The following is a 24,492-nucleotide window of genomic DNA, read 5'->3' on the forward strand; positions in this document are numbered from 1 at the left end:
TTTGCTATCTGCGATACGATTATAAATATCTTGCTGCGTTGCAATAGTGTTCGAATTCTGGCGGATATAAGTCCTGATATCCTTTGGCGCTACTCCTGCATTCGTAAGGCGGCTGACTGTCGACTTGTCTGCATCGGAGAGCTGCCGATGGACTGGATGGGCCGATTTGTGCCAGCTTGGCTCGTGGTTGTGTAAATGAAACCGGCTGTCCGGACGATGCCTTAAAGACCAAGTCGCCTTATCTAGGGATTCCTTTGCGATAATTGAGAACCGGCAATTGGTTCCTCGCGTAGTAGTCTTACGCTGGCGATCTTTTGACACGCTAGGCGGACGACACCATCGATCGCATGCGTAGGTGATAATCTGCCTGCCGCTAGTTGATCGTGAAGATCTTCCAGTTATGAACGCGTATCCTCTCGGTGCTGCCCACTTGTTGATAGCGGCGAGCAGAGCCTCTCGTGAATCGTATGTACCCTCTGGCGGGAGCACATCATCAGGAAACGTCGCTTGGGCCATGATGAAGCCCGCACCTGGGGACTACAGTTGTGACGAGCAAAAGCAGTAATGGGTGCAGCCCGTGAAAACCGCGACAGTGGAGTTTGGGCGAAATTGAGGGCTGACATAATCCGCACGCCTACGCGTTCAGGAGTGGAGGCGCGCCTAGGCGTGTCCCTATGGGACCCCTACTTGTGGTTAGTTGTTACGTAATCAACCAACCACAACCGGCGTCGTCTAGGCGCACAGGACCTGTGTGCTCGGGGCACAGACCCCCCCGTCAGCAGGCTAGGGGCACAGCCCCCTGACTAAGCATTCATCATTTATGGGCGGCCAATACATGGGCACCCAGGTGCGCCGCCTGACTAGGCGTGGCACCAATACATAGCCTACAACAGGACGGTTAGGGCTACTTTGGAGAGCTGTTGCTGGACAGATAGGCGGGAGATGAGCTCAAAGATACAGCTGTAGCCTAACTGTGGGTTAACGGGTGATTAAAGTCTTGAACACATTATTTTGCGGTGAACACGATTCTATAGGTCCACGGAGCGTTGCAGAGTCGACAGCATGAAAACTGATCCAAAGGCCGCCCTGTGAGGAGTAAGAGCACAGCACACATGTCAATTCAGCGCGCAAAACGACTTGATTATTAGATAGGAAGTGACTATATTCTTTGGTCCAAATACGTTTAATTCCAATGCAATATCATCTCCAGGTATCTATCAATGACGGTGTTGTAGTTGAGTCGATGAAGCAAATGTCTTAACACAATCTCAGGTGTTAGTGCTGTTGTACCTGCCGTACGAGTCATGAAGGCCGGCTGAGGCTTTAGTGCTTTGTCAAAGTGTGGGGAATTTTGAGCCAATAATATTGCGTGCCCTAGCCCAAGGTTATTTGGGCACCTAGGTGCCCATGTATTGGCCGCCCATAAATGATGAATGCTTAGTCAGGGGGGGGGGCTGTGCCCCGAGCACACAGGTCCTGTGCGCCTAGACGACGCCACCACAACCAAGCAAATCAAATAACTTGGTTATTGGACACACTGGTTGTAGTCATCTGCGATGATATCCACCATTAGCTGTCCGGCTGAGTTTGATGTCGTCAAATACCATGCTACTCACCATCTATTGTGGGAAATGTAAATGATGGCTCAGACAGATCGACCTTGTCTGCTGCGGGGGCACTTAATGCGTGGGCAGTTTTTGCTTCCGCAATTTCACGAGCAGCTCGAGCTTCAGCTCTCTTTGTGGTATCATGCTCCAGTGCAGAAAGTCTCTCTTGGTCTTTTTAGAAAGCTTGCCTTTGCGTGCCTTTTTTGCTAATAAGCAAGCAATTCCCCCCTCTTCATGAACTGCTTCAGTCGCCTGAGCCTCAGCAATTCTTTGCGCCACGGCAATACTGGTTCGGTTGGTTCACCAAGATTTCAGGGGCTGCTTCTGCCTGCACTGCCTCGGCGGCAGCAGCGGCTTTCTTGGCTGCTCGTTCGGTGACTCTTTGGGTAAGGACATTGTAACGATCCACCTCCTTCCTCCTGATCAGATTACCACCTCGCTTCGTTTTTAAAGCATCCAAGGCTGCAAGCTCCTTCTCCTCTTCAGCAGCGATTGCCGCCTCGGCCTCACGCGCAGCTGCTTCTTCAGCTTCACGAGAAGCCTTCTCCTCAGCCTCACGGATTGCAGACTCCTCAGCTTCACGGGAAGCCTGCGCTGCAGCAGCTTCTTCAGCCTCTTTAGCAGACTTTGCCTGGGCACGTTTGACCGAGTTCCCGACCAAAGCCATTAGGCGAGCTGTTTCAGTTTTAGTGAGCTTCACCTTTTTGGCCTTTTTGGCTTTCAGAGCAGCCATTTCCTCCTCTTCCTTGGCTTCTTCTTCTGCCTCAGCATCCAATACAGCCTTAGCTGCAGCCTTTTCTACTTCTTCAGCAGCCTTTTCTTCGGCCCTCTTAGCTGCTTGCTCCTCGGCTTCCTTCATAACTTGATCCACATCCGAAGCCTTGCCTTTTGCTATGGGTCCGGTATCGCTGAGACCTCGGAGAATCTCTACGGGTTCCTCCTTCCGAAGTGAATCATCACGTAGAGATACTTTTGAAGTTTGAAGCAGCAGAATAGCCTTCAAAAGTACCATGCTGAGCGTGTTGGGAGTTCCAATCTCAGAGAGTACCTTTTCTGAAGTTGTATAGGTAATGTTCTCGGCAAAAGCAAGGATGCGCGACTCAACATACGCGGCTATTCCCGGGAGAGTGCTCAATGACAGACTTGACTCTTCCATGATATCAACCAAGGAAGGCAAGCTCAACCTGTCGCCGAGTGCGATCATCTCTCTTCTTGCCAGATCACAAAGAGAGGGCAATTGAAAGGATTGGGCTGCGGCGTACACGCGGAGTGCAGTTGTAAACTCGGATGCATACCTCATCATAATAGTCTCTCCCTGTGGCTTCAGGCATTGATACCTGCCGGTGATCATAAAGTGAATAAGGACATGGCCGGTATTGTAGTCGATATCGTCCAAGTGAAGGTCGCGTAACGACGAAGAGAAACAGTCTGTCGCGACGCTTCGGGAAGTAAGCTCGACACTCTGATGCAGGAGTGCGTGAGGGATATGGAGGGGTCCATTTCCTTGGAAGTATACGGCACAGACTTGACTGGCGTAAGGCCTGTTGCATTGTCAGTTGACGGTCTTCAAAGAGAGAACTCAAATTCCTAACGAGTGTTCTGGCCTGCTGTCTGGTTCGCCATCCCAAAAGGGTGCTGCGGCCTCTCTTTGCTTGTTGACCGGGTCGTTAGACATGTTTGTGAGTGTTGGATAAGGGCTGAACTATGTTAAATCTAGATAATAAAAGCCCGTCGCGCTATATAGGTAGATTGGTGGTAGAAGGAGCACCCCGATATATAGAAGCATTGACAAAGAGACTCGGAGTAGAATGAAAAACGCCGGGTCAACGGCCCACACGAAGGTTATTAACAATCTCCGGAAACCTCAAAGGCGCACTTCATTCCAATGACATAAGTGTGATATAATATAGTTTATTCCTTCTGGGAAAACTACGCTAAACCATGCACCTCGACAAAGCTCTAGTTTTCCCGATTCACACCGTTGAGGGGTCTGCTTGGAAGCCAATTTCCTGAGGTACTTTGCCAAAAGTATCTCATCCCTAATTTCTCCCTACTCGGCCTAAAACACACAACGTATGTACTTATTTCGGACTGATCTACAGCCGGCGGAAACGCCACATAACCCGCTTGGGTAGCTGGCAGAAGATCGACAATAACAGAGCCTATTTCCAGCCTTTCAGCTCTCCACGAAATTGCCCGCATGCGGTTGAGACACGGCACAACTTCTTGCAGTAAGCTGAAAGTGAACTCTCAAAATACAATCATCCTTCAACATACCACCTCTCTAATTATAGATAACTACATGTTAAAGGCATTGATATATCAGTATGTCTTATTCTGTTTGGTAGCTAAGCCACTGGCTTTAGAAGGGATCTATGAGTGAGTTATGGCCTCATGCAGAAGACCTTTTCCTAGAACGGGTTATGTATAAGCGTCTTAGCTGCATGACGGTAAAAGTATGACAATCTTCTGTGGCGGACCGGTCTATGCGTCCACCTCCGCGTTCTGGTGGCAGCAGGTAGTGCTAACCTTGGTAGATTGCATGAATGGAATGTTGCGTAACCTTTACAGTATTGTACATGTACACCTTCCTCTTCGCAATAACATTCTCTTTGTAAGTTTTGGAGTAGAGACTTATAGATACATGTGTCTACTTGATAGGCGGGTAGGAATAGTCAGATTCATATGACGAAGGAAGCTTTAATTAGGTCTAAAAGAGGGGAAATGATCAGGCCAGAATAGCCATAAACCGTTACTTTGCATGTGCCCTGTAAACGGTGGGCCTCCTGCAGTATAGTCGTATGATTTTACGACATTCACCTTCTAGTAAATGCTTACTTCAACATATGACTGGCTAAAAGAAAGGTAATTACTACACCGGGGTGACAAAATGGCTACACCAGCGTGACTCTTACACAGGCGTCATTTCTACGGCTTCTGATTGGTCCATCCCTTTTTGTTAGTGCATTTAGCTTCTGCCAACACTGTGTGTAGTGTTGGAGAAATGGCAGGCAGCCACCTCAAGGAAATATGTCTCACGATGATACCAGAACTGTCTGAACAGCCTCTCCTCATCAGGTATTAAGAAAAGGAGGGACTTCCTTCGATAGTAGGTAGAGGATAGCGAGATAGATAACTACCCTCTAGGGCATACTTGAATTGGCCTGGTTCTGCAGTGAAAACTAGACCTTGTTGTGATGTTCGCTTTAGAACTGGTTGACCCGATTGGTTCTTTACCAAAAGCAAGGACTTTTTTAAGGGGGAGCTGCCTTCACCGCCTTTGCGTGGATGTACCTGTGGGTCGAAGGAAAAAAGAGCGAATCAGAAGCCATAAAAGAAACGCCTGCCTGTATAAGAGTGACGCCGGTGTAGCCATTCTGTCACGCCAGTGTAGTAATGGCCAAAAGAAAATCATTTACTCGTTGGCTAGCCGGGAGGAGTGAGACCAAAAGAACCAGTTGAAGTGGCACCAATCTCTGATGAAGTAGTATACATATCGGAGTGTCTATTCCGCGAACCAGGCCAGTGCTCAACGGGATCGGCTTCAGACAGGGTGCGAGCGGGAGGCCTCACAGGGCGGGGCCAATCGGTTAAACAGCCTTACGGATCAAATCGGGGCGACAATTGCTGACATAATTTGGGCACCTAGCCCATGTATTGGCCGCCCTCGAAATGATTTCCGGCGGGTAACCCTTCGCAACGTAGTGTAGCTCCATTTTAATTAGCTCAAAACATCAAAACACAATACACACGTTTACGACACAAATATCCACCCTTCGAAATCACTCCTCACCACGACATCAATCCTATATATCATGGATGGACCATCGAGTATAGAGGAATTGACAAGACTCCTACGAGAAGCTGAGCAGCGCGCGGAGGAGGAGCGACAACGCGCCGAGAGGGAACAGCAACGCGCCGAGGGAGCAGAGAGAGAACGACAGGAGGAGCGACAACGCGCCGAGAGGGAACAGCAACGCGCCGAGAGGGAACAGCAACGCGCCGAGAGGGAACAGCAACGCGCCGAGAGGGAACAGCAACGCGCCGAGAGGGAACAGCAACGCGCCGAGAGGGAACAGCAACGCGCCGAGGGAGCAGAGAGAGAACGACAGGAGGAGCGACAACGCGCCGAGAGGGAACAGCAACGCGCCGAGGAAGCAGAGGAACACACACGACTCACGACGCTTGACGAATACATTGCAGCTTGCCATGATTCCGTCTTCTCTCGCTTCGCCATCGAAACAGATCCAAAACTGACCTCAAAGGGCCCGTTGACCAACCCGCGTAACAAGTGGTGTCCTAAAAACCTCAGGCCATGGCCCAACTTCCTTCATCAACAGAAGGTCACCTTCGGTACACTGCACCATTCATTTCCTACCGAAAGCCGCCTTTTCGAGAACCGAAACTTCCTGGCCGGCATGGGGAACCGGGTCTCCCAACGACCGATAGGAGACGAGAAGACGCTCGAATATTTCCTACATAATAGCGTGGAGGATCCGGTTAGGGCCATCGTACAACATCTTAAACAGGTCGAAGAGGTCGGCAGGGATTTTCAGATCGGAGATGGTGTCGTCTTTGAGAACCATCCCCATGCCCTCAGCGATGTTGCCGAAGAAGTGGTTGAGAGGGAGACCCCATCGACGCCGCCGCGGACGCCGGACCACGGAATAGATCTCAACCAGTTGCGGCCGGATCAAATCTGCGTCTATCGATCCGACAACACGCCGTCTTCCCAGCGCACAATGGTTTACGTTTCCGAGTACAAGCCGCCCCACAAGCTGACCGCTCCGCACCTTCGCCTCGGTCTCCGCCCCATGGACATCTACAGGGAAGTTGTGAACCGAAGGACGATTCCAACTTCTATTAACCCTGACGCGCGTTTCCAGTACCACGCGGAGAAGCTGACGGCATCTGCCATCACGCAGACGTATCACTACATGATTGAAAGCGGCCTTGGGTATGGTCTTCTTACTACTGGCGAGGCTATTGTGTTTCTCAACATCGACTGGGACGACGACCCTGAGACTCTGTACTATCATCTAGCAGAGCCTGGTCCGGAGGTGTCGGCACATCCAAACAACCTCCATATATGCACGGCTGTCGGTCAATATCTAGCGTTCACCCTCATGGCTCTCGGTGCGCCTGGAGAGCGACGGGAGATTAGCCAGGAGGAACGTCAAAAAGCTATGAATGGCTTGAAGAGGTGGTCTGAGGACTTCGAATCGACATTCCGTTCTATCCCAGAAAATGAACGATCGGTGTCGTCAGCCTACTCTCCTGGCCATGAACCTACCACCTACAAGGATGTCGATCGGTCGCCGGCCTTGCCGCGCAGAAGGACGCGTCGAACTGCCAAGTGCCAGATTGGCGAGGGGTCGTTGAGGAAGGACGGCAAGCCGGAACCATCTGATGACGAGTCGGCATCCAGGCCACCGGACACGCCTACGCCAACTGGACGAAACACAAGACAAGGAACCAGGCGGAGCCGGCGACTGGCGTTGCGGCCGCCGCGCGAGACGGCGAGCAGGGTCGGCAGTACTGTACGCAGAAATGTCTTCTCGGGATGGTCAAGGGTGGTTTTCTTGACCCAAAGTGCCCGAACGTGGCGCTTCACTGCGGGAGCTGCGCTACCGCCCGCGCACGTCATCCTGTCGACCACAAGGAGTGGCTTCGCCTACTCCGGAAGCAGCTGGAACAGTCTCTCGACGACGGGATCAGGCCATTGGGGGAAGGTGGTGCGCGGGGTGTGCTTTTCCAAGTGACCCTACTTGCTCATGGCTACACCTTTGTCAGCAAGGGCACGGTGCGGGCTTTCATCAAAGATCTCCAGCACGAGGCTGCTGTCTACGAGCGTCTCAAGCCAGTGCAAGGCGTCCACGTGCCCGTTTTCCTGGGTGCGGTTGACCTTCGATCGATGAACAAGACTTACTACTACGACCACCGGGTCTACGTGGTGCACTTGACATTTTTGTCCTGGGGAGGCTGCAGCGTCGACGGAGCGCAGAGGGCTGGCGGCATGAGCAGGTCGCTCGAAGACGAGGCCATTCGGTCCTTGAGAGCCATGCATCGAGAGCGCGTGGTCCACAAAGACGTGAGGCTCGCAAACATGTTATTCAATCCCGAGACCGGCGGGATTATGGTGATCGACTTTGAACGGGCTTTGCTGCTCAACCCGCCTCGACGTCCGCTGGCGCAGCTGGTGCCGAACAAGCGAGCGTGGCAGTCGGAGACGATGGATGGCAAGAAGGTAACTGGTGATTCGAGCAAGCGAAGTCGGTCAAGTCAAAGCTTTTTAGAGGATATCCGGTTGGCAAAGACGGCGTTCTTGGAGTGGAATGCTAAGCCATAGGACACGGATCGCGAGAGCACTTTGCTAGTAAATCTACAGTCAATCACCCTACTGTACCAAGGACTGCTTGTAATATACTAAATCTCACTCCGCTCGTGCGCTAGTCCCCTGTCTTCAACTCTTCATTATCTTGATGAAACTTCTTTTGACGCAGATGAACGCAGCCTTGCACCAAAGTCAGAGAATCTTCAAGTCGGCCCTGACTGTGCCAAGTGAATGCAAGGTTGGCGGCCATGCTGGTCAGCGTGTCGGGATGATCAACCCCGAGCTCAGTGATGCAATAAATCGGGGTGGTTAATTAGCGATTCAATGAGTCTGAATCCTAGGCCGATGGGTCCTGTAATTGATTGAATTGAACTTGTTGATTGATTGTGTGTCTGTTCTGTGTCTCTTGTTTCCCCTCTTTTCAGGAGACTACATTTACACTAAGCTTCTTCGCGTCTCAGATAGTCATGTGACCCAGCCTTCTCTAGATTCGAGGCTCGTTTTGTTAAAACGCCTTGCTACCCTATATCCTTCCAATACGACACAAGATTGACACATTCTTACCATGCCCTCGATGCATATAATGCCTATATTATCAATTCCTTTTCCTTTACTATGAATGTTGATTTGAATTCTCACCACCTTTTGGGTAGGTATTGGATGAGACATCGGGGATGGTAAATTAAAAAAAAAAAAGAAAAAAAAAAGAAAAAAAAGAAAAAAGCTCTAGGAGCGGCAATATAGATAACTTCGACAGATTGCCCACGGGTTGCGTCGGCATGTTGGCCGTATTATAGTACCCCGGTATTCTGACTGGCGTAGATGATGTTTGCTGCTTTTCTTTTTCGCCTTTGGCGCTGCATATAGCATCAATCATCTGTGTGCTAGAGAGTATAGATAAATCTCCGTGCTTTTCTTCGGTGTTATCCCCCAGTATTTTCAAGACCGTCTCCTTGGCAGTTTCTCTTTGATCTAGATAGTTGGTAATCGCCATGAGCTTTTGCCACCGATCTTCTCCGAGATGTTGAATTATGTGTATGAAACGAAATCGGGCGGCGACAACCTTTCAATAAGGATTTTGTTATTGAAGCCAGAAATGAGCGGCGTGATTCCACTTACATTTTCGTTCTGTCATGGGGCTTTGCCTCCTACTGAAACTCGGTCCTTGCGAGATACCATCGTGTATTAAAAGCCTCACTCACTTGTAAGAATGCGGAACAATCAAGGCCGAAGCAAATGAGAAAGGTAAAGGAACCAAACTGAGTCAAATGATGAATGGGGGGGCAGCCGCTTTTGTAGGATGAGCAGGACACCGATAGGTTGATTACTAGCCGCATCCCTGTCTGAACTTACAGTGGCTGCAGTGGCTGCGGTGGCAAGACCGCCATACCCCCTGGCGACTCCTGAGTTACCCCTATCACTTATTGGAATGGTGAGTAGACCTACTTACTGTACGCAGTCGTGGTGGTAATTCGACGACGAAATACAACAAATCTGGCCCATGCACGTTGCTGGGTTATCCGTGCACGCGTTATGTCCGCGTATTTCGTTAATCAGGTTCGCGATCGCCACAGGTCGCCTGGAACAGAGATGACAGGGACGCCCTTAAAATAGCAACATTTTATCAACACTAACCGATAACCCCCGGCCCCCCCCAAATGGTCAACAGCAGGCATCGCTTCAGCCGCCGAAGATAGGAAACTGAACACTTGGAGGAAATGGGCTTCGAGTTGGCTTGTTACTACTAACATCTAGGAGGGTCGAGAAGAGGGGTGACTAGACTGGAAAGAACAAGGCTAGATTCTCATGGGCTTGACGAGAATAAGGCAATAACTAGCGAAGTGTATGTACCTTTAGCTTCAGAGCCCATTGGGTGTTGGCCTACCGGGCATAATAGACTTGTATTGTATTGTCACAGATAATAGACTCTCGCAACATAAGGCCGCCCAGAAGCATGGCATGCCCCAGACCACTCTTTCTGATCGACTAAGAGGCATACCGCCTAAATCTGAAGTCACCCATCCTGGCCGGCTGTTATCCAAGTCTCAAGAGGCCAGGATGATTGATTACCTGGATACTTCGGCAAGAGGCCCTAGGCTATGCTCCATCCCACAGTCAAGTTCGCGCCACCATCGCTGTCCTCCTACGACAACAAGACAGGGAACGGCCTATCGGTGTACATTGGCTAGCCAGGTTTGCGAAACGCCATCCACCCATAAAGAACAAGGTAGGAAAACGTCAGGAATCATCGAGGTTCAATTGTTTGACCCCGGCCGCCGTCAATTGGTACTTTAATATTCGGGAAAGAGAATATGGCTGGATCAAACCTGAGAACACGGTTAACGTTGATGAGGGCGGTATAATGGCTGGATTTGGTAAGCATTTGTCGTTATATCTATTGATTGAGCTAATCTATTGCGAATCCAGGCTTGGATCCCTTAGTTATCGGCAACAGCGATCCCAAGAGGAAGGCCTTCCTGAAAGGCTCTCAGTCCCGCACTTGGACTAGCTTTCTCGAAGCCGTGACTGCAACTGGCCGTCTTCTGAAACCGGGGATTATCTTTAAAGGCAAATAAATTCAACAGCAGTGGTTTATCGAAGAGCTCAAGGAGATAGCCGACTGGTATTATATCACGTCCGACAACGGCTGGACGGAAACAGGGCCCGTTCCTTATTTTGACTCTCAACTGTGACCTGGAAACGGCCAATTCCATCGACCAAAATATGGAGTACCCTATAACCACAACCCCGCTATAAAATAGACTGCTGCTGCTGGAGGCTTGATAGTATGCTGACCGAGATACTTTAGTGGTTTGCCAGTGTAATGGCAACTGACCTAAGTGGAATATCATTTCGTTAGTTGTAAGGGGAAAGAGGCATTTTAACATGGAGGGACCAACAAAACATGGACAACCACGCAAATATGCAACAGCCCAGGACAAAGCGACAGCAGAAAGTCAACGCAAGCAATAGAAGCGACAGATAGTAGCAGCTAGATAGAGGGGCTTGCCATACAGCGATCTACACCTTTCACCTTCCTTTTATTACAGCAGAACAGAAAGTAAGGGAGTAATTAAGAGCAGGCGCTGTATGGACCTGAGGATACGAACTTCACATTGATAGTGTGAAACTAAGGTCCATGAATGGGCTTTAGGAAATGCGGACATAAATTCAGCCATAAGTGGCACAGCATAGGCTTGAAATAAGGACGAAAAGCAAGCGCTGTATGTAGGCGTTAGCGACTATTACCCTTTCAGCCAGAATAGGCCGCCGGGCCCTATCTAACATAGCTTTTCAGTATGACACATTTAGAGACCTATGTCCAATGGAGATACTTAAGGCTCGGACAATGCAGTTCGTCGTGACTCTGGAAGTGCTCTCTCGGGCGTGAAATCAGATGATCCATGTTTTGGCATGGTTGCATAAATTTCAACCTTGGAGAAAACAATTTTTGCCACTGAATCTGTTTATAAACCTACGTCACTGTCCAAATATATCGCCCTCGATGAGTCACTTAAATAAAACCAGAAACGGACATACCTTCCGAGACATTGATGCTTGGGAAGCTCTCAAGAAACGTGATTTAGAGTATGCCATCAACCTTCTCGTCTCAGGTGAATGGACCATCGATGGTGCCATAAAAGACGGTTGGGGGTCTTTGGACGCGAGGGTGGGCGGCGAAAGATGTCACGAGACCGCCCTCCTGGCCCTGATCCTTCGCCGCCTTGTCATCAAGTACTTAAGAGACAGCAAACTTCTAGAGGAATTCAAGGCACTTGTTATCGAATATCGCGCCAATCACGCTCAAGATAAACCGTGGACCAAAGTTTTCAAGGTTCAAGATGTTTATGTTGATAACTCTAACCGTTATAGCCAAATCATGGAATCCATTATTAACACTATAGGTCCTGACTGGACAATGTTTATTGGCTCTGCACGGACGCTTGCATCATTCAGTGTACTCAGCACTATGGAATGTGGTTTGACTGTTTATTATCGTCGTTTGGGGGACGTCCTTGTCGCCACGAGCAAGGGACAACGTGCAGCTGGGATGGGAGAATATCATGATGCTGAGTACCCACTACGCACTTCATTCACCGATGCTTCTTTCGAGCTCATTGACAAGCTCTCTGCTAAAACTTTGCCAGAAAGGGACTCGGAAAAGCCTTTCGGTCCAGAGCCTCTGGCCTACAAGACCCTTCCAGAGCAAGCACGAGAGGTGTTCCAGTTCTCGAAAGCCAACAAGATCATTCCAGGTCATAATGATTGCCCTATTATCGTGGGGTCTTTCTCCGCATCTATGCAGATCTTGATTAGGCTCTGCTGGCTGTACAAGATCCCAATTACGCTTTGTATGCCCCGTCTGCGGTACGAGAAAACTGTCGGTGATTTAGAGAGCTTGGCGACATACAAGCTTACTTCGGCACCTGTGCGGACTTACGTTGCTGTCCAGAAAGCAGGAGGAAGCTTTAAAATGGTACATTCCATAAAAGAGGGTATTGAAGACGAGCCGTGCTGGAAGCTCGGTGGCTACAGCATGTATCATGAATCACAACTTGGAAGTCTTCTCTCCTCGGGAAATGATGACGAGTATAACAAAGCCCTGGATCAGGCTGAAGTTGGTCATTTGATGTCTCTATTTGGCTTTGTCCATCCCGAATATCCACTGCAAACTGAAAACGGAGGCGCAGACCTTGTGGCGTTGCGAAGCTCAATATGTAGAGAAGTCTCCCAATCAGCTGAGCTAACTTTTGAGGGCATCAATTCTGGCTGGGGGTTGGAAGACGACGGTGGAGTGAACAACGTGAGCCTTCGCTCGCTTGCTTCCGCTTGCAATAAGGTCACCAGCCAGTACAATCTTCATGACACGGTTCTCGCTACTCAGCGCCACATCGATAAGAAAAAGGCCTCTTATCGAATGCAATGCAAGCCCATACCATTCACCTTTGACCACATTGACATTTCAACTCCAAGGCATGAAAAAGCTAAGTGGACTGGCATTCTCAAAAGGCACCTATATACTATGGAGCCCATGTATGCCAATCTTTTTGTGGTAGGTAGGACGGCTTATAGTATGAGGGACCAGACAGAGGCGGACAGGCTTATGATTCTCGTCAACAACGATAATCAGAAGCTAAACACCTTGCTCGAGCGACATCCTGAGCATAGTGTCTTCTTAACGCAAAATCACCAGAGAAAAGTTGACGAGTTTCGAAAAAGGAATAAAAGGGAAATTGGAAAGAAAAAGGCCAGGTCTAAGGTAACAGGGAAAAGGCGTTTCTGAGCCACGTAATGCATCATCCAATATATATGTAGTTAACTAGTTAACTAGTTACTCTATTTTTCTTTTCTTTTCTTTTTATTCGCCTCTACCTAAGATATCGGTAGGCAAGGGTCCAGAACCAATCAGCTCAGCTGACCCCTGTAACATCGTAACTTTTCAGGAAGAGCCACTCTCTCCGGAGCCGGAACATATAGATGATCCGGTGGTTCTAGGGTAGCTGCTCTCCATTCAGATATATCAAATGCACAGGCGTTGTATTTGAATTGATTGATCTGATTGAGATATCTGATATCTGATTGTTAATCTGATCTGACGGCAGCCCTGGGAAAAATGATTTTGTAATTAATTCATGTCCCAGAAGCTTTTTAGGTTCAGTTTCCTTCCAATACTAATCAATCACGTTACTATTTTAGCGGGCGAGAACAAAAATCGAAGATCGAAATTTTAAAACTGAACTTGAAATTCCCTGTAGAACACACGTTTAAAAAATAAAAATGAAAATAAAAATAGGGTAGGTAGTTAGCTATCTTATGTGTCTTACACCAGCGGCTCTCCACCTTTTGCTGTTGCTTCAAAGACTCCCGTCACCTCAGTCTCCGTCAATGTTTTCCCCTCGTCGCTCTCACTCCAGTCGTACATTTCAATCCCCTTATCAGAACGTCTAAAGAGAAGTGCGCCATTGGAATCCTTCTCATCGACTTCTATGAATCTCAATTTGAACCCCATACCTTCCATATATTTGGGAATAAGCGCACATAAGAACGCGGTCAAGTCGGGCATCGGATACGCTTTGCCAGAGTATTGTCCGTCTAAGGAGACGTTGTTTGCGACGATTTTGAGGGGGTCCTCACGGCAGTTGAAGCCCAGGATTCGCTTTTCTAGGCAATGCCCTCCAACATTCTTCAGGCCTAGTGCTGAGTATTTTATACTTTGCGCTGTGTGTGAAGGTACGACAGTAAACTTTAGGAATTCTGTTGATCGATTAAGCACTGCTTTGGCAGCCTCTCGGTTGAGGGCGATATTGAACTGATTTGCGAATAGGTTCGCCGACATATCGCAGGAACCCTGGTAATTGTCAGTACACGGAATCGGTCTATCGCAACTTGAGACATACCACTTGCAAGTGGCATTTGATTCTGCCAGCCAGTCCTTTATCAAGAAACTGCCGCAAGATCCTCAAAGAGGAACCCCCAAAGAACCGAACACTTGCTGCAGCTTCGATTGCGTCATGGACAGCATTCAAGTTAAGGGGCTGTACAGACGTGTTCGAATTGCATTCCTCTTGTTCAATTCTTCTGATGCATCCCTCGTACCAATTCCGTAGGCTTTGTGTTCGCTGTGAGAAAGGCTCTTTCAGGATTTTGTCGTATGCCTTCAGCTCGTCTGCGCTCCGATTGACAAGCTCTTCGTGATGGTGAACGTTGAGATTCACGGGATTCTGAATCTCATCTAGGGTTTCAAAGTCCACGAAAACTTCATTCGAGTCGTTGTTCGACCACTCGGCCAAACAGGAAGCAAAATCCCAAGCAGTGAGACGTCCATGGAGTACAGCATCGTCCTTTGCACCGTATTCTGGTTTTGCGGCCATTTTGAGCTATGCTCCAGTCAATAAACCTCATAACACGGTATCCGAGGAAGGGGAGCTTACCAGGTGACGATCAGATTTTGTGAGACCTTTGATATTATCAAGATCCACCTGCTCGATAAGTCCACCCAAAAGCACCTTGAAAGGATTCCCCAGACACGGAAAGTGCTCTTGTATCAAATGCTGGCATCTGGATACTTGCTTTGCTGTCATGGATAGTCCAAAGCACACTTGGCGAGGCTCTATAATCCAAATCAAGCGAGTGTCCGGCCTTTTGTGTGTCGCCTTCCACAGTGCCATAGCGGCGGCTAGGTTGTCCGGGTCAATGGAGTCATTGTAATAAATAAAAAGGGTTTCCCCCATGATGAATATGCCGATAGCAATCCGTGTTCGTCAAGTTGGGAAAGTGTACTGGTGTTAAAGCTCGAGGGTTATGAGGGCCTATTTAAGCAGTTTGTCGTGGGAAGAAAATATGACCTTTCAGATGACGTTAGTTTGTGTATGCAATGGAAAATCGCCTGAACAAGCAAATGCCTTGTCTGCCTTGTGAGCGTCGTGAAACAGCTTTGGGCACAGCCTGGCTTGGTTCAGATAACGAACGTACTATCTAGCAGCAGTAGTAGTGGTAGTGCGGGGTGAGAGACTGAGCCTGAGTGATTTAAATTTGACCTATCGAGTAGTGCCTCTGCGACTGGCGCAAAATCTTTTCAATCACCTTCTTCGCCAGCTTATCTATGTTCTCAACATCAAATCCCTTCCTAAACTCGATATTGTCCCAAAGGACATGTTTCCGCTTACTATCTTGTAGAAAATACTGGTCTCTATTCACAAAATAAAGATAGACGTGTCCGCCAGGATCACCTGAAGATGGCGAACGTCTTGAATTCTTCAGAGTCCCAACCCAGCATTGCTCGTTCTTCAGTTGCAGTCGACGCCCGCGCTGTTTGTCTGTCACATGCTCTAAGCGAGTAGGTGGTGCCTCTGTCACAGAAACTTAGCTTCTCTTTCTCAGATTGGGCCAGTGTGCCCAACAACCTCGAACAACCAAGTTACTTGTCTTGGTTGTTGGACACACTGGATTGGGTACTTGGACACTCACGACGTCGGCGGTGAGCTACCTTCCTCGAGGGTTTAGCTGTAGATCCAGGCATATGTTCGGAACACGTATTGTGAGGGCCAAATTCAAGCAGCTGGGACGAAAATGGTGGAGTCATGCGGGGTTTCTCGAGAGTGAAATAATCCACGACTTGACGGGTCTATGGCGGGCGGCGACTGACAGTAGTAGTGTTCATTACGCCCGGGAGAACGGATCTCATAGGGCCTATAGCTACGCTAAGTTATCCACGTATCCCCGCTTTTCGTCCACTCTACACAAAGAAAGCCCTACTGCTCTTCCCAGCCTTTCTTTTCTAACCAACCCCGTTTGCTTGACTCTGTCAGTTTTGGATGACGTCGTGGTTTCAGTGCTTAGGCATTTGTTCACAGCAAGCTAACCGCTGCGGAGGCACTAGCGCACCTTGGAGAATGCCACGTCAAGAAGCTTCTCGCTACCTTTGACCCCAAGACCCGCCTTTGTAGTCTCGCTAAAGTATTCGCAGGTGTACAGGTAGCCCTGATGCTCGGAAGCTAGTCAAGGGTAGCTTGCCAGATTCTCAATACTTTACATCATACATTTATCAGGAGGATAACCTAGTATCAAGTACCTAAGCTAATTGAAGCTACTAACTGGAGTCGAGGTTTATCTGCACACCTGCGAATACTTTTTGCAGCCAACTGTAAACCCACCCCACCCACAACTCATGATGTACCTAAGGCGACAGGTATACTTGTAAGAAAACGCTTCTTACGGGCCAGGATATGGGATATGTGATATCGGTGACATCATTACAGTTACGTAACAGCTAAAAGCCCGTCGTATCAGACGTAAGTATTATGGGCACTTCCGTTTCACATTGCCGATACAGGAGGGAGCAGCTTTCCAAATCCCGACAGAAACAAATCGATGCCATTTAGACAGACAGAACCGTCAATCGGTTCGTTAGGGTTTGCCATGCGTCGAGTTCAACGCTTGGCCGACTGCGAATGATGTTAACCTCTCGCTGGAATCAGCAAACCAGCTCAGCGCGTCGTCCTGGTTCGCTTAGGGTTAACCCGGCTACACCGCCAAAAGTATGTGCCATGAAAGTTGCGGAGCCCCGGAATACATGGGGCCAAGCTCCTCCTCTGGTACTCCATCAACATATTGGCGAAGCTGCTTGTGTTGCGCAGCCATGTCATCTGCCAACGCCTCTACGACGATTAACTGCCGAACCAGCCATCGCTCCAAGCTCCTGTTAGGGGCCAGAAAAGAGACTACTAGAGTAGTTGCGATCCATAAAGCTCACCGTCTTTTTGCTGAGTCGTCCTTGGAGGACGATCATGGACTCATGGTGGAGTCTGCGCTAATTGCATCCTTACTGACTCCCGGCTCTAGCGTCGCCTAAGCCCGAGAACTAGCCTCGCAAGCTAAGCTGACCTAGGCCTCCTAGCTTCTGGCTTTCGCTTCTCCCCTATCTCTTTTTCCTTTCCTTTTTATTTTTTTGTTGTTGCTAGTTCTTCTTTTTGGATTGTGCCTTCCCTCTCTCTGCCCTCTTTTTGTCATATCCCTGTTGACGTTGATCTCTGAGCTTTCTCGTCTGCGTACCCACCTTCACGCATTGATGGTGTGCTTTGCTGTCATGTCATGTGAGCTAACGACAAAGCTAATAGTGACTAGCGGCCAATGTGGACACAAAGCGGTAAAGACCACGCAGATCATTCAAGTTAGAGAGAAGCTAGGCACGTTCCGCGACTGCTTATCTCAAGCGATCCGAAATATTTCGGCGGTGCACCTGTCGGCCGGTACTAGGTTACTTGCTGACCCTTTCGAATAATTCTTAGCCAGTCCCTTGGGCCGAAATCGACGACAGGCAGGGATGAATTGTCATTTGTCGGGACCGCATCACTTCCACGTAGACCAGTCTGTCTTTGAACGAACGATGTCCCAGGCGGGAGCCCACTTCACTGACAAATGATTTTGTGCCGTTGATTGTCGTGTGTGAGCATGACGATGTCGGTCATCCCTCGTGCTTGCCGCAAAAAAGAGAAGAAAAAAAGGCTCAATACAGAGAGCCAAGCCAAGCCCAACCGGGGTGTCGGGACGAAAGCAAATGTCAGCGTAAGGCGAGGGGTGCATATGCAGGGTAAGTACAGGGCGTGAGTCGCAGCAGAAATATGGGAATATGGTTGTCGTTGTGGACTCGATTGTACAACCCGCAGGGGTCTCAAATATTGGCGCGAGACTGAGCTTTTTTTTCGCTATCTTTTCTACAGTATTGAATATAAATTAGACCTTTGTATCAGTCCAACATTTGAGACCCCTGCGGGCTGTACGGAAATGATACAGTGAATCTTGCCCTTTCAAATTGTGATCCTTTCAGCGCCCGGGGTTACATCAGTAGTTGGTGTGGCCGCCATCCTCTGTTCACGTAGCCCATCACCCCTGTGCAGCTGAATATCAGATCGACCAACCGCCCTCCTGTGGGTTTTTTTTTACAAGTGGCAAGCGACAGGGATCCTATTCAACTGCGGAGGCCTTTCCTTGTGTGAAAATGCCGTGCGTGTGAACCCTATAAATGTGTTGCTTGGGTTGTTGGTGGTGACACTTGGTCGCCATCCATCAACCAAACGAGAATTATCCTGGAGCTATTTGCATACCGCACAGCGAAGCCGCCATAATCTCTGTAAAGATGAAATCCAAATCGCTTAACTTGTTTTTCTCTTCAAAAAGCCGTAAAAGGTGGCCGGCCACTGCACCGCCTTCACCGAAATCGTCTCGATCTGCTTCCCCAACATCTGCTCAGCAAGCAACTCAACCAACATCTGCTCAGCAAGCAACTCAACCAACATCTCAGCCACCGCCTTCTCCACTCACCTCGACAGATGCCGAAACCTCACCACTGCCGAGTCTACAAGAGCGAATTTGGAACCAAGCCTACGATAAGCTCAAAGAGAACGAGCCTAAACTGGTTGGGGTATACGAGAAGATCTTATCAGCTAAGCTACACGGAGACGACCCGAGCTCTGCTACTCGCGAATCAACAGACAACGAGATAGGAGAGACTCCGAGGACACGATGTGGCCAAATGCAACAGCTGGTTCAGGCTGGACTGGACCGGACGCAGAAGCAAGCGTCTATCAAGCAAGGCATCGACGAAGGCCTGCAAGCGGCGCAGGAGGTCAGAAGAATAGTGGACAAGGCGCTGCATGCCGCTCCGGAAGCTGCTGTCGCCTGGGTCGGCGTCTGCCTCGGACTGGAGGTGTGTGTGATCGGCCCTCACATCCGGTGAGAGAACAATGGATGGTCCCCTGCTGACAGTTAATAGATCCTCTCGAACCCCATCGCCGAGGCACGCGATAACCGCAAAGGCATCGCCTACGTTCTGTCGAGAATGGAGTGGTACTGGAACTTGGTGTCTCTGCTTCTTGACGAGAACAAGGCCGAGCAATCATCTGCGGGGCTGCGAGTCCAACTGGAGAAGCACGTCGTGCAGCTCTACGAGAAGCTCCTTACATATCAAATCAAGAGTGTATGCCTTTACTACCGGAATTGGGCTGCCGTCATCGGAAGGGATCTGCTCAAAATCGACGATTGGGCTGGCAAGCTCAGCGAGATCAAGGAAGCCGAGGCTGCCGTGCAAGGAGACATGGAGCAATACAATACCGGAGAGAGCAGAATGCAACTTCGGAAACTCACCGACGCTGCGGGCGCTCTAGAGATGAATCTCCAAAACATTCATTCGGCCATCAAAGGCGTACATTCGGCCATCAAAGGCGTACATTCGGCCATTGAAACGCAAACGCAACATCAAGAGAAGCGGCACCAAGACGACGAGGCGAAGCAATGCCTGAAAGACCTGCGCGAGACTGACCCTCGCGACGACAAAACGCGCATCCAAGAGACAAAAGGCGGCCTGCTCAGGGACTCTTATCTTTGGATCCTCGACAACAACGAATTCCGGCAGTGGCGTGACGAACCGCAAAGACAGCTGCTCTGGATCAAAGGTGAGCCTGGCAAGGGCAAGACGATGTTGCTATGTGGCATCATCGACGAGCTGGAGAAAGAGCCCGGCAATCACCTGTCCTACTTCTTCTGCCAAGCCACTGAGGCAAGGCTGAGTAACGCGACTGCGGTGCTGCGCGGTCTGATCTATCTGCTAGTTGCCCAGCAACCATCGCTCATCCTGCATATTCGGGAGAAACACGACCATGCGGGCAAGCAGCTTTTCGAGGACGGGAATGCCTGGGAAGCCTTATCCAAGATCCTCGCAGCCATGCTTAATGACCCGATTTCAGACGGTGCTATCCTGATTGTTGATGCTCTCGATGAGTGCAAGACAAGCCGCGACCAACTCCTCGATTTCATCATGAAACCGTCTCGAGCCAAATGGATCATATCTAGCCGCAATTGGCTGGATATTGAGGAGAAACTCGGCCATGCAAAGCAGAAGGTCAGGCTTCAGCTCGAGCTGAACCAAGACTCCATCTCCAAGGCTGTCGACACATACATTGGATACAAGGTGGAGAAACTGGCGGACCTCAAAAACTACGACAAGGAAACAAGGGACGCTGTTCAACGCCATTTGGTTGGCAACGCCGATGGCACCTTTCTCTGGGTAGCCTTGGTTTGTCAAGAACTGGCAGATTCCAAGGTCCGAAAACGACATACGCTGGACACATTGAAGTCATTCCCTCCAGGTCTTGATCCTCTCTATAAGCGAATGGTGGAACATATCAGCGATTCGAAAGATGCAGATCGTTGCAAGGATACCCTCGCTCTTGCTTCGGTTGTATACCGACCCATCAACTTGGACGAGTTGAAGGCTCTTGCCGAGTCGCTCGACGATCTTGACCAGGATGAGTTGGAAGAAATCATCAGCTCCTGTGGTTCTTTTCTGACTCTTCGAAAAGGCGTCATCTACTTTGTGCATCAATCAGCCAAAGATTTCCTGCTCAAGAACGCGTCAAAACAAATCCTACCTTCTGGCATTGCGCACCAGCACTATGCCCTCTTCTCGAGGTCGCTAGGGGTCCTGTCGGAAACTCTTCGACGAAACATCTACAGTCTCAACACGCCAGGATTCTCCATTGATCAGGTCTCACCGACTAATCCCGACCCATTGTCCCCAATTCGATATTCATGCGTCTACTGGGTTGACCATCTTCACGACTCAGATGTCGCAGAAGTCAACGACATTCTACGGGATAACGGCAACGTCCATGTATTCATCCAGAAGAAGTACTTGTATTGGCTGGAATGTCTTGGTCTGCTACGAAGCATATCGGAGGGAACCAAGGCGGTACACAAGCTCGAGGCTTTAGTGGTAAGCTGCTCTAGATGTATATTGGAAGCCGTCTAACAAGGTTATAGAAAATCGCGGGAGCGCAGAAACTGACAGAACTACTTCGAGATGCGCGCCGATTCATTCTTTCTCATGCTCGCGCCATCGAGATTGCTCCATTGCAGGCTTATGCGTCCGCACTCGTGTTCAGTCCTGAACACAGTCTCACCAGAGAGCTCTTTAAGAAGGAGGAGCCGGATTGGATGGTATTGAAGCCAAGAATGGAGGCAGATTGGAACGCTTACGAGAAGACGCTTGAGGGCCATGCCATGTCGGTGACGTCGGTGGTGTTCTCGGCAGATGGCCAGCGTATTGCATCTGGCTCACATGATGGGACAGTCAAGATCTGGGACGCGGCCACGGGCGCATGTGAGCAGACCCTCGAGGGCCATGGCAATTGGGTGAATTCGGTGGTGTTCTCGGCAGATGGCCAGCGTATTGCATCTGGCTCAGATGATGGGACAGTCAAGATCTGGGACGCAGCCACGGGCGCATGCAAGCAGACGCTTGAGGGCCATAGCTATTCGGTGAGGTCGGTGGTGTTCTCGGCAGATGGCCAGCGTCTTGCATCTGGCTCATATGATAACACAGTCAAGATCTGGGACGCGGCCACGGGCGCATGCAAGCAGACGCTCGAGGGCCATGCCATGTCGGTGACGTCGGTGGTGTTCTCGGCAGATGGCCAGCGTATTGCATCTGGCTCACATGATGGGACAGTCAAGATCTGGGACGCGGCCACGGGCGCATGTGAGCAGACCCTCGAGGGCCATGGCAATTGGGTGAATTCGGTGGTGTTCTCGGCAGATGGCCAGCGTCTTGCATCTGGCTCATATGATAAGACAGTCAAGATCTGGGACGCAGCCACGGGCGCATGCGAGCAGACGCTTGAGGGCCATGGCGATTCGGTGACGTCGGTAGTGTTCTCGGCAGATGGCCAGCGTCTTGCATCTGGCTCAGATGATCACACAGTCAAGATCTGGGACGCAGCCACGGGCGTATGCGAGCAGACCCTCGAGGGTCATGGCGATTGGGTGACGTCGGTGGTGTTCTCGGCAGATGGCCAGCGTCTTGCATCTGGCTCAGATGATCACACAGTCAAGATCTGGGACGCAGCCACGGGCGCATGCAAGCAGACGCTTGAGGGCCATGGCGATTCGGTGACGTCGGTAGTGTTCTCGGCAGATGGCCAGCGTCTTGCATCTGGCTCAGATGATAACACAGTCAAGATCTGGGACACAGCCACGGGCGTATGCGAGCAGACCCTCGAGGGCCATGGCGATGAGGTGTGGTCAGTGGTGTTCTCGGCAGATGGCCAGCGTCTTGCATCTGGCTCAGATGATAACACAGTCAAGATCTGGGACGCAGCCACGGGCGCATGCGAGCAGACCCTCGAGGGCCATGGCGGTCCGGTGACGTCGGTGGTGTTCTCGGCAGATGGCCAGCGTCTTGCATCTGGCTCATTTGATAACACAGTCAAGATCTGGGACGCGGCTACGGGCGTATGCGAGCAGACGCTCAAGGGCCATGGCCATTGGGTGACGTCGGTGGTGTTCTCGGCAGATGGCCAGCGTCTTGCATCTGGCTCACATGATAACACAGTCAAGATCTGGGACGCAGCCACGGGCGCATGCGAGCAGACCCTCGAGGGCCATGGCGGTCCGGTGACGTCGGTGGTGTTCTCGGCAGATGGCCAGCGTCTTGCATCTGGCTCACATGATAACACAGTCAAGATCTGGGACGCAGCCACGGGCGCATGCGAGCAGACCCTCGAGGGCCATGGCGGTTTGGTGACGTCGGTGGTGTTCTCGGCAGATGGCCAGCGTCTTGCATCTGGCTCACATGATAACACAGTCAAGATCTGGGACGCAGCCACGGGCGCATGCGAGCAGACCCTCGAGGGCCATGGCGATTGGGTGACGTCGGTGGTGTTCTCGGCAGATGGCCAGCGTCTTGCATCTGGCTCACATGATAACACAGTCAAGATCTGGGACGCGGCCACGGGCGTATGCGAGCAGACGCTCAAGGGCCATGGCGATTGGGTGACGTCGGTGGTGTTCTCGGTAGATGGCCAGCGTCTTGCATCTGGCTCAGATGATAACACAGTCAAGATCTGGGACGCGGCCACGGGCGCATGCGATCAAACGCTTAACGTTGGGAGAGTATTATATCACCTTTCATTTGATCCAACGTCAAATGCTCTCCTCTCTACCGATATTGGACTTCTAAATCTGGATCGCCCGGCTCTGCCGCCTGTCATAAATGATCGGTCGACTGAGATAACATTACCGCGTGTTAGCCATTCTGGATGGGGTATAAGCGCGGATGGCGAATGGATTGTTGAAGATGGAAAGAAGATGCTTTGGCTGCCTCCGGACTATCGAGGGGGCAGGCCCGCTATTGATAGATCAACGGTCGCTATCGGCTATCATTCAGGTCGTGTGTTAGTGTTGAAATTCTGTTAGAGCAGAGGCAGGCATCATTGGAGTCTTGAATCCAGTGGGTAAATCCGACTTCGGGTTTAAAGCTACTAGCAAGTTTTTCAGCCAAATCAAACTACGATCTCTTCTTTAGGGCTCTAACTAGTCATGGTATGTCATGTAATACCCGTTGGCTCATGTGGGCCCGAAGGGCCCAGGCGAGCCAACCTATCCTAGCATACTGGCGGATAGTGCTCACTATCCAATGGCTTTACCATAGTAAAAAAAGGTACGTTAATGAAATGACGACCTGAATCCATTGCACCCCAACGGATTCAGGTCACCCATAGGTTTTCATCGATAAGAATGCATTTTAAATAGATGCATCGATCCATTATATCGAGGGAAGCTTATATCTGGCTTGCCGGCCTGCGAAAGTCATTTTTGCGGCGTTGCGACCGGTTCAAAGTTCAATTCAATTCATCGATTGAAGTTGAATTGAGACCAGGATTTTGCCAGCCAGATTAGTCATTAAGACCAGCCCGAGGGCGGCCAATACATGGTGCCCCAATAACCTTGGGCATCCCCCCTAGGGCACGCAATATTATTGGCTCAAAATTCCCCACACTTTGACAAAGCACTAAAGCCTCAGCCGGCCTTCATGACTCGTACGGCAGGTACAACAGCACTAACACCTGAGATTGTGTTAAGACATTTGCTTCATCGACTCAACTACAACACCGTCATTGATACCTGGAGATGATATTGCATTGGAATTAAACGTATATGGACCAAAGAATATAGTCACTTCCTATCTAATAATCAAGTCGTTTTGCGCGCTGAATT

The 24,492-nt window shown here is 50.1% G+C and overlaps 6 protein-coding genes across 6 annotated transcripts; 4 read left to right on the forward strand and 2 right to left on the reverse strand.

Annotated features, from left to right (window-relative positions):
* Nucleotides 1–1,866: 1,866 nt before the first annotated feature.
* On the reverse strand, nt 1,867–3,282 carry FPOAC1_013309 (uncharacterized protein; the record flags this gene model as incomplete). Its single annotated transcript, XM_044857650.1, has 2 exons — nt 1,867–3,148; nt 3,200–3,282. 2 exons carry the CDS (start codon nt 3,280–3,282, stop codon nt 1,867–1,869), a joined length of 1,365 nt encoding a protein of 454 aa, XP_044701833.1.
* A 2,140-nt stretch (nt 3,283–5,422) lies between these two features.
* FPOAC1_013310 (uncharacterized protein) lies at nt 5,423–7,956 on the forward strand (the record flags this gene model as incomplete). The annotated part of the gene is made up of 2 exons (XM_044857651.1): nt 5,423–7,147; nt 7,201–7,956. The coding sequence occupies 2 exons, from the start codon at nt 5,423–5,425 to the stop codon at nt 7,954–7,956; spliced, it is 2,481 nt and encodes an 826-aa protein (XP_044701834.1).
* Nucleotides 7,957–11,446: 3,490 nt separating this feature from the next.
* On the forward strand, nt 11,447–13,225 carry FPOAC1_013311 (uncharacterized protein; the record flags this gene model as incomplete). Its single annotated transcript, XM_044857652.1, has 1 exon — nt 11,447–13,225. The coding sequence occupies one exon, from the start codon at nt 11,447–11,449 to the stop codon at nt 13,223–13,225; it is 1,779 nt and encodes a 592-aa protein (XP_044701835.1).
* A 537-nt stretch (nt 13,226–13,762) lies between these two features.
* Nucleotides 13,763–15,961, reverse strand: FPOAC1_013312 (uncharacterized protein; the record flags this gene model as incomplete). Its single annotated transcript, XM_044857653.1, has 6 exons — nt 13,763–14,290; nt 14,340–14,819; nt 14,874–14,948; nt 15,526–15,542; nt 15,609–15,791; nt 15,910–15,961. 6 exons carry the CDS (start codon nt 15,959–15,961, stop codon nt 13,763–13,765), a joined length of 1,335 nt encoding a protein of 444 aa, XP_044701836.1.
* Nucleotides 15,962–16,892: 931 nt separating this feature from the next.
* FPOAC1_013313 (uncharacterized protein) lies at nt 16,893–17,306 on the forward strand (the record flags this gene model as incomplete). Its single annotated transcript, XM_044857654.1, has 2 exons — nt 16,893–17,142; nt 17,284–17,306. 2 exons carry the CDS (start codon nt 16,893–16,895, stop codon nt 17,304–17,306), a joined length of 273 nt encoding a protein of 90 aa, XP_044701837.1.
* A 1,271-nt stretch (nt 17,307–18,577) lies between these two features.
* Nucleotides 18,578–23,691, forward strand: FPOAC1_013314 (uncharacterized protein; the record flags this gene model as incomplete). The annotated part of the gene is made up of 3 exons (XM_044857655.1): nt 18,578–19,147; nt 19,214–21,211; nt 21,259–23,691. The coding sequence occupies 3 exons, from the start codon at nt 18,578–18,580 to the stop codon at nt 23,689–23,691; spliced, it is 5,001 nt and encodes a 1,666-aa protein (XP_044701838.1).
* Between the last annotated feature and the right edge of the window lie 801 nt (nt 23,692–24,492).

This window comes from Fusarium poae (genome assembly GCF_019609905.1).
Source record: "Fusarium poae strain DAOMC 252244 chromosome Unknown contig_1, whole genome shotgun sequence".
Taxonomy (NCBI): domain Eukaryota; kingdom Fungi; phylum Ascomycota; class Sordariomycetes; order Hypocreales; family Nectriaceae; genus Fusarium; species Fusarium poae.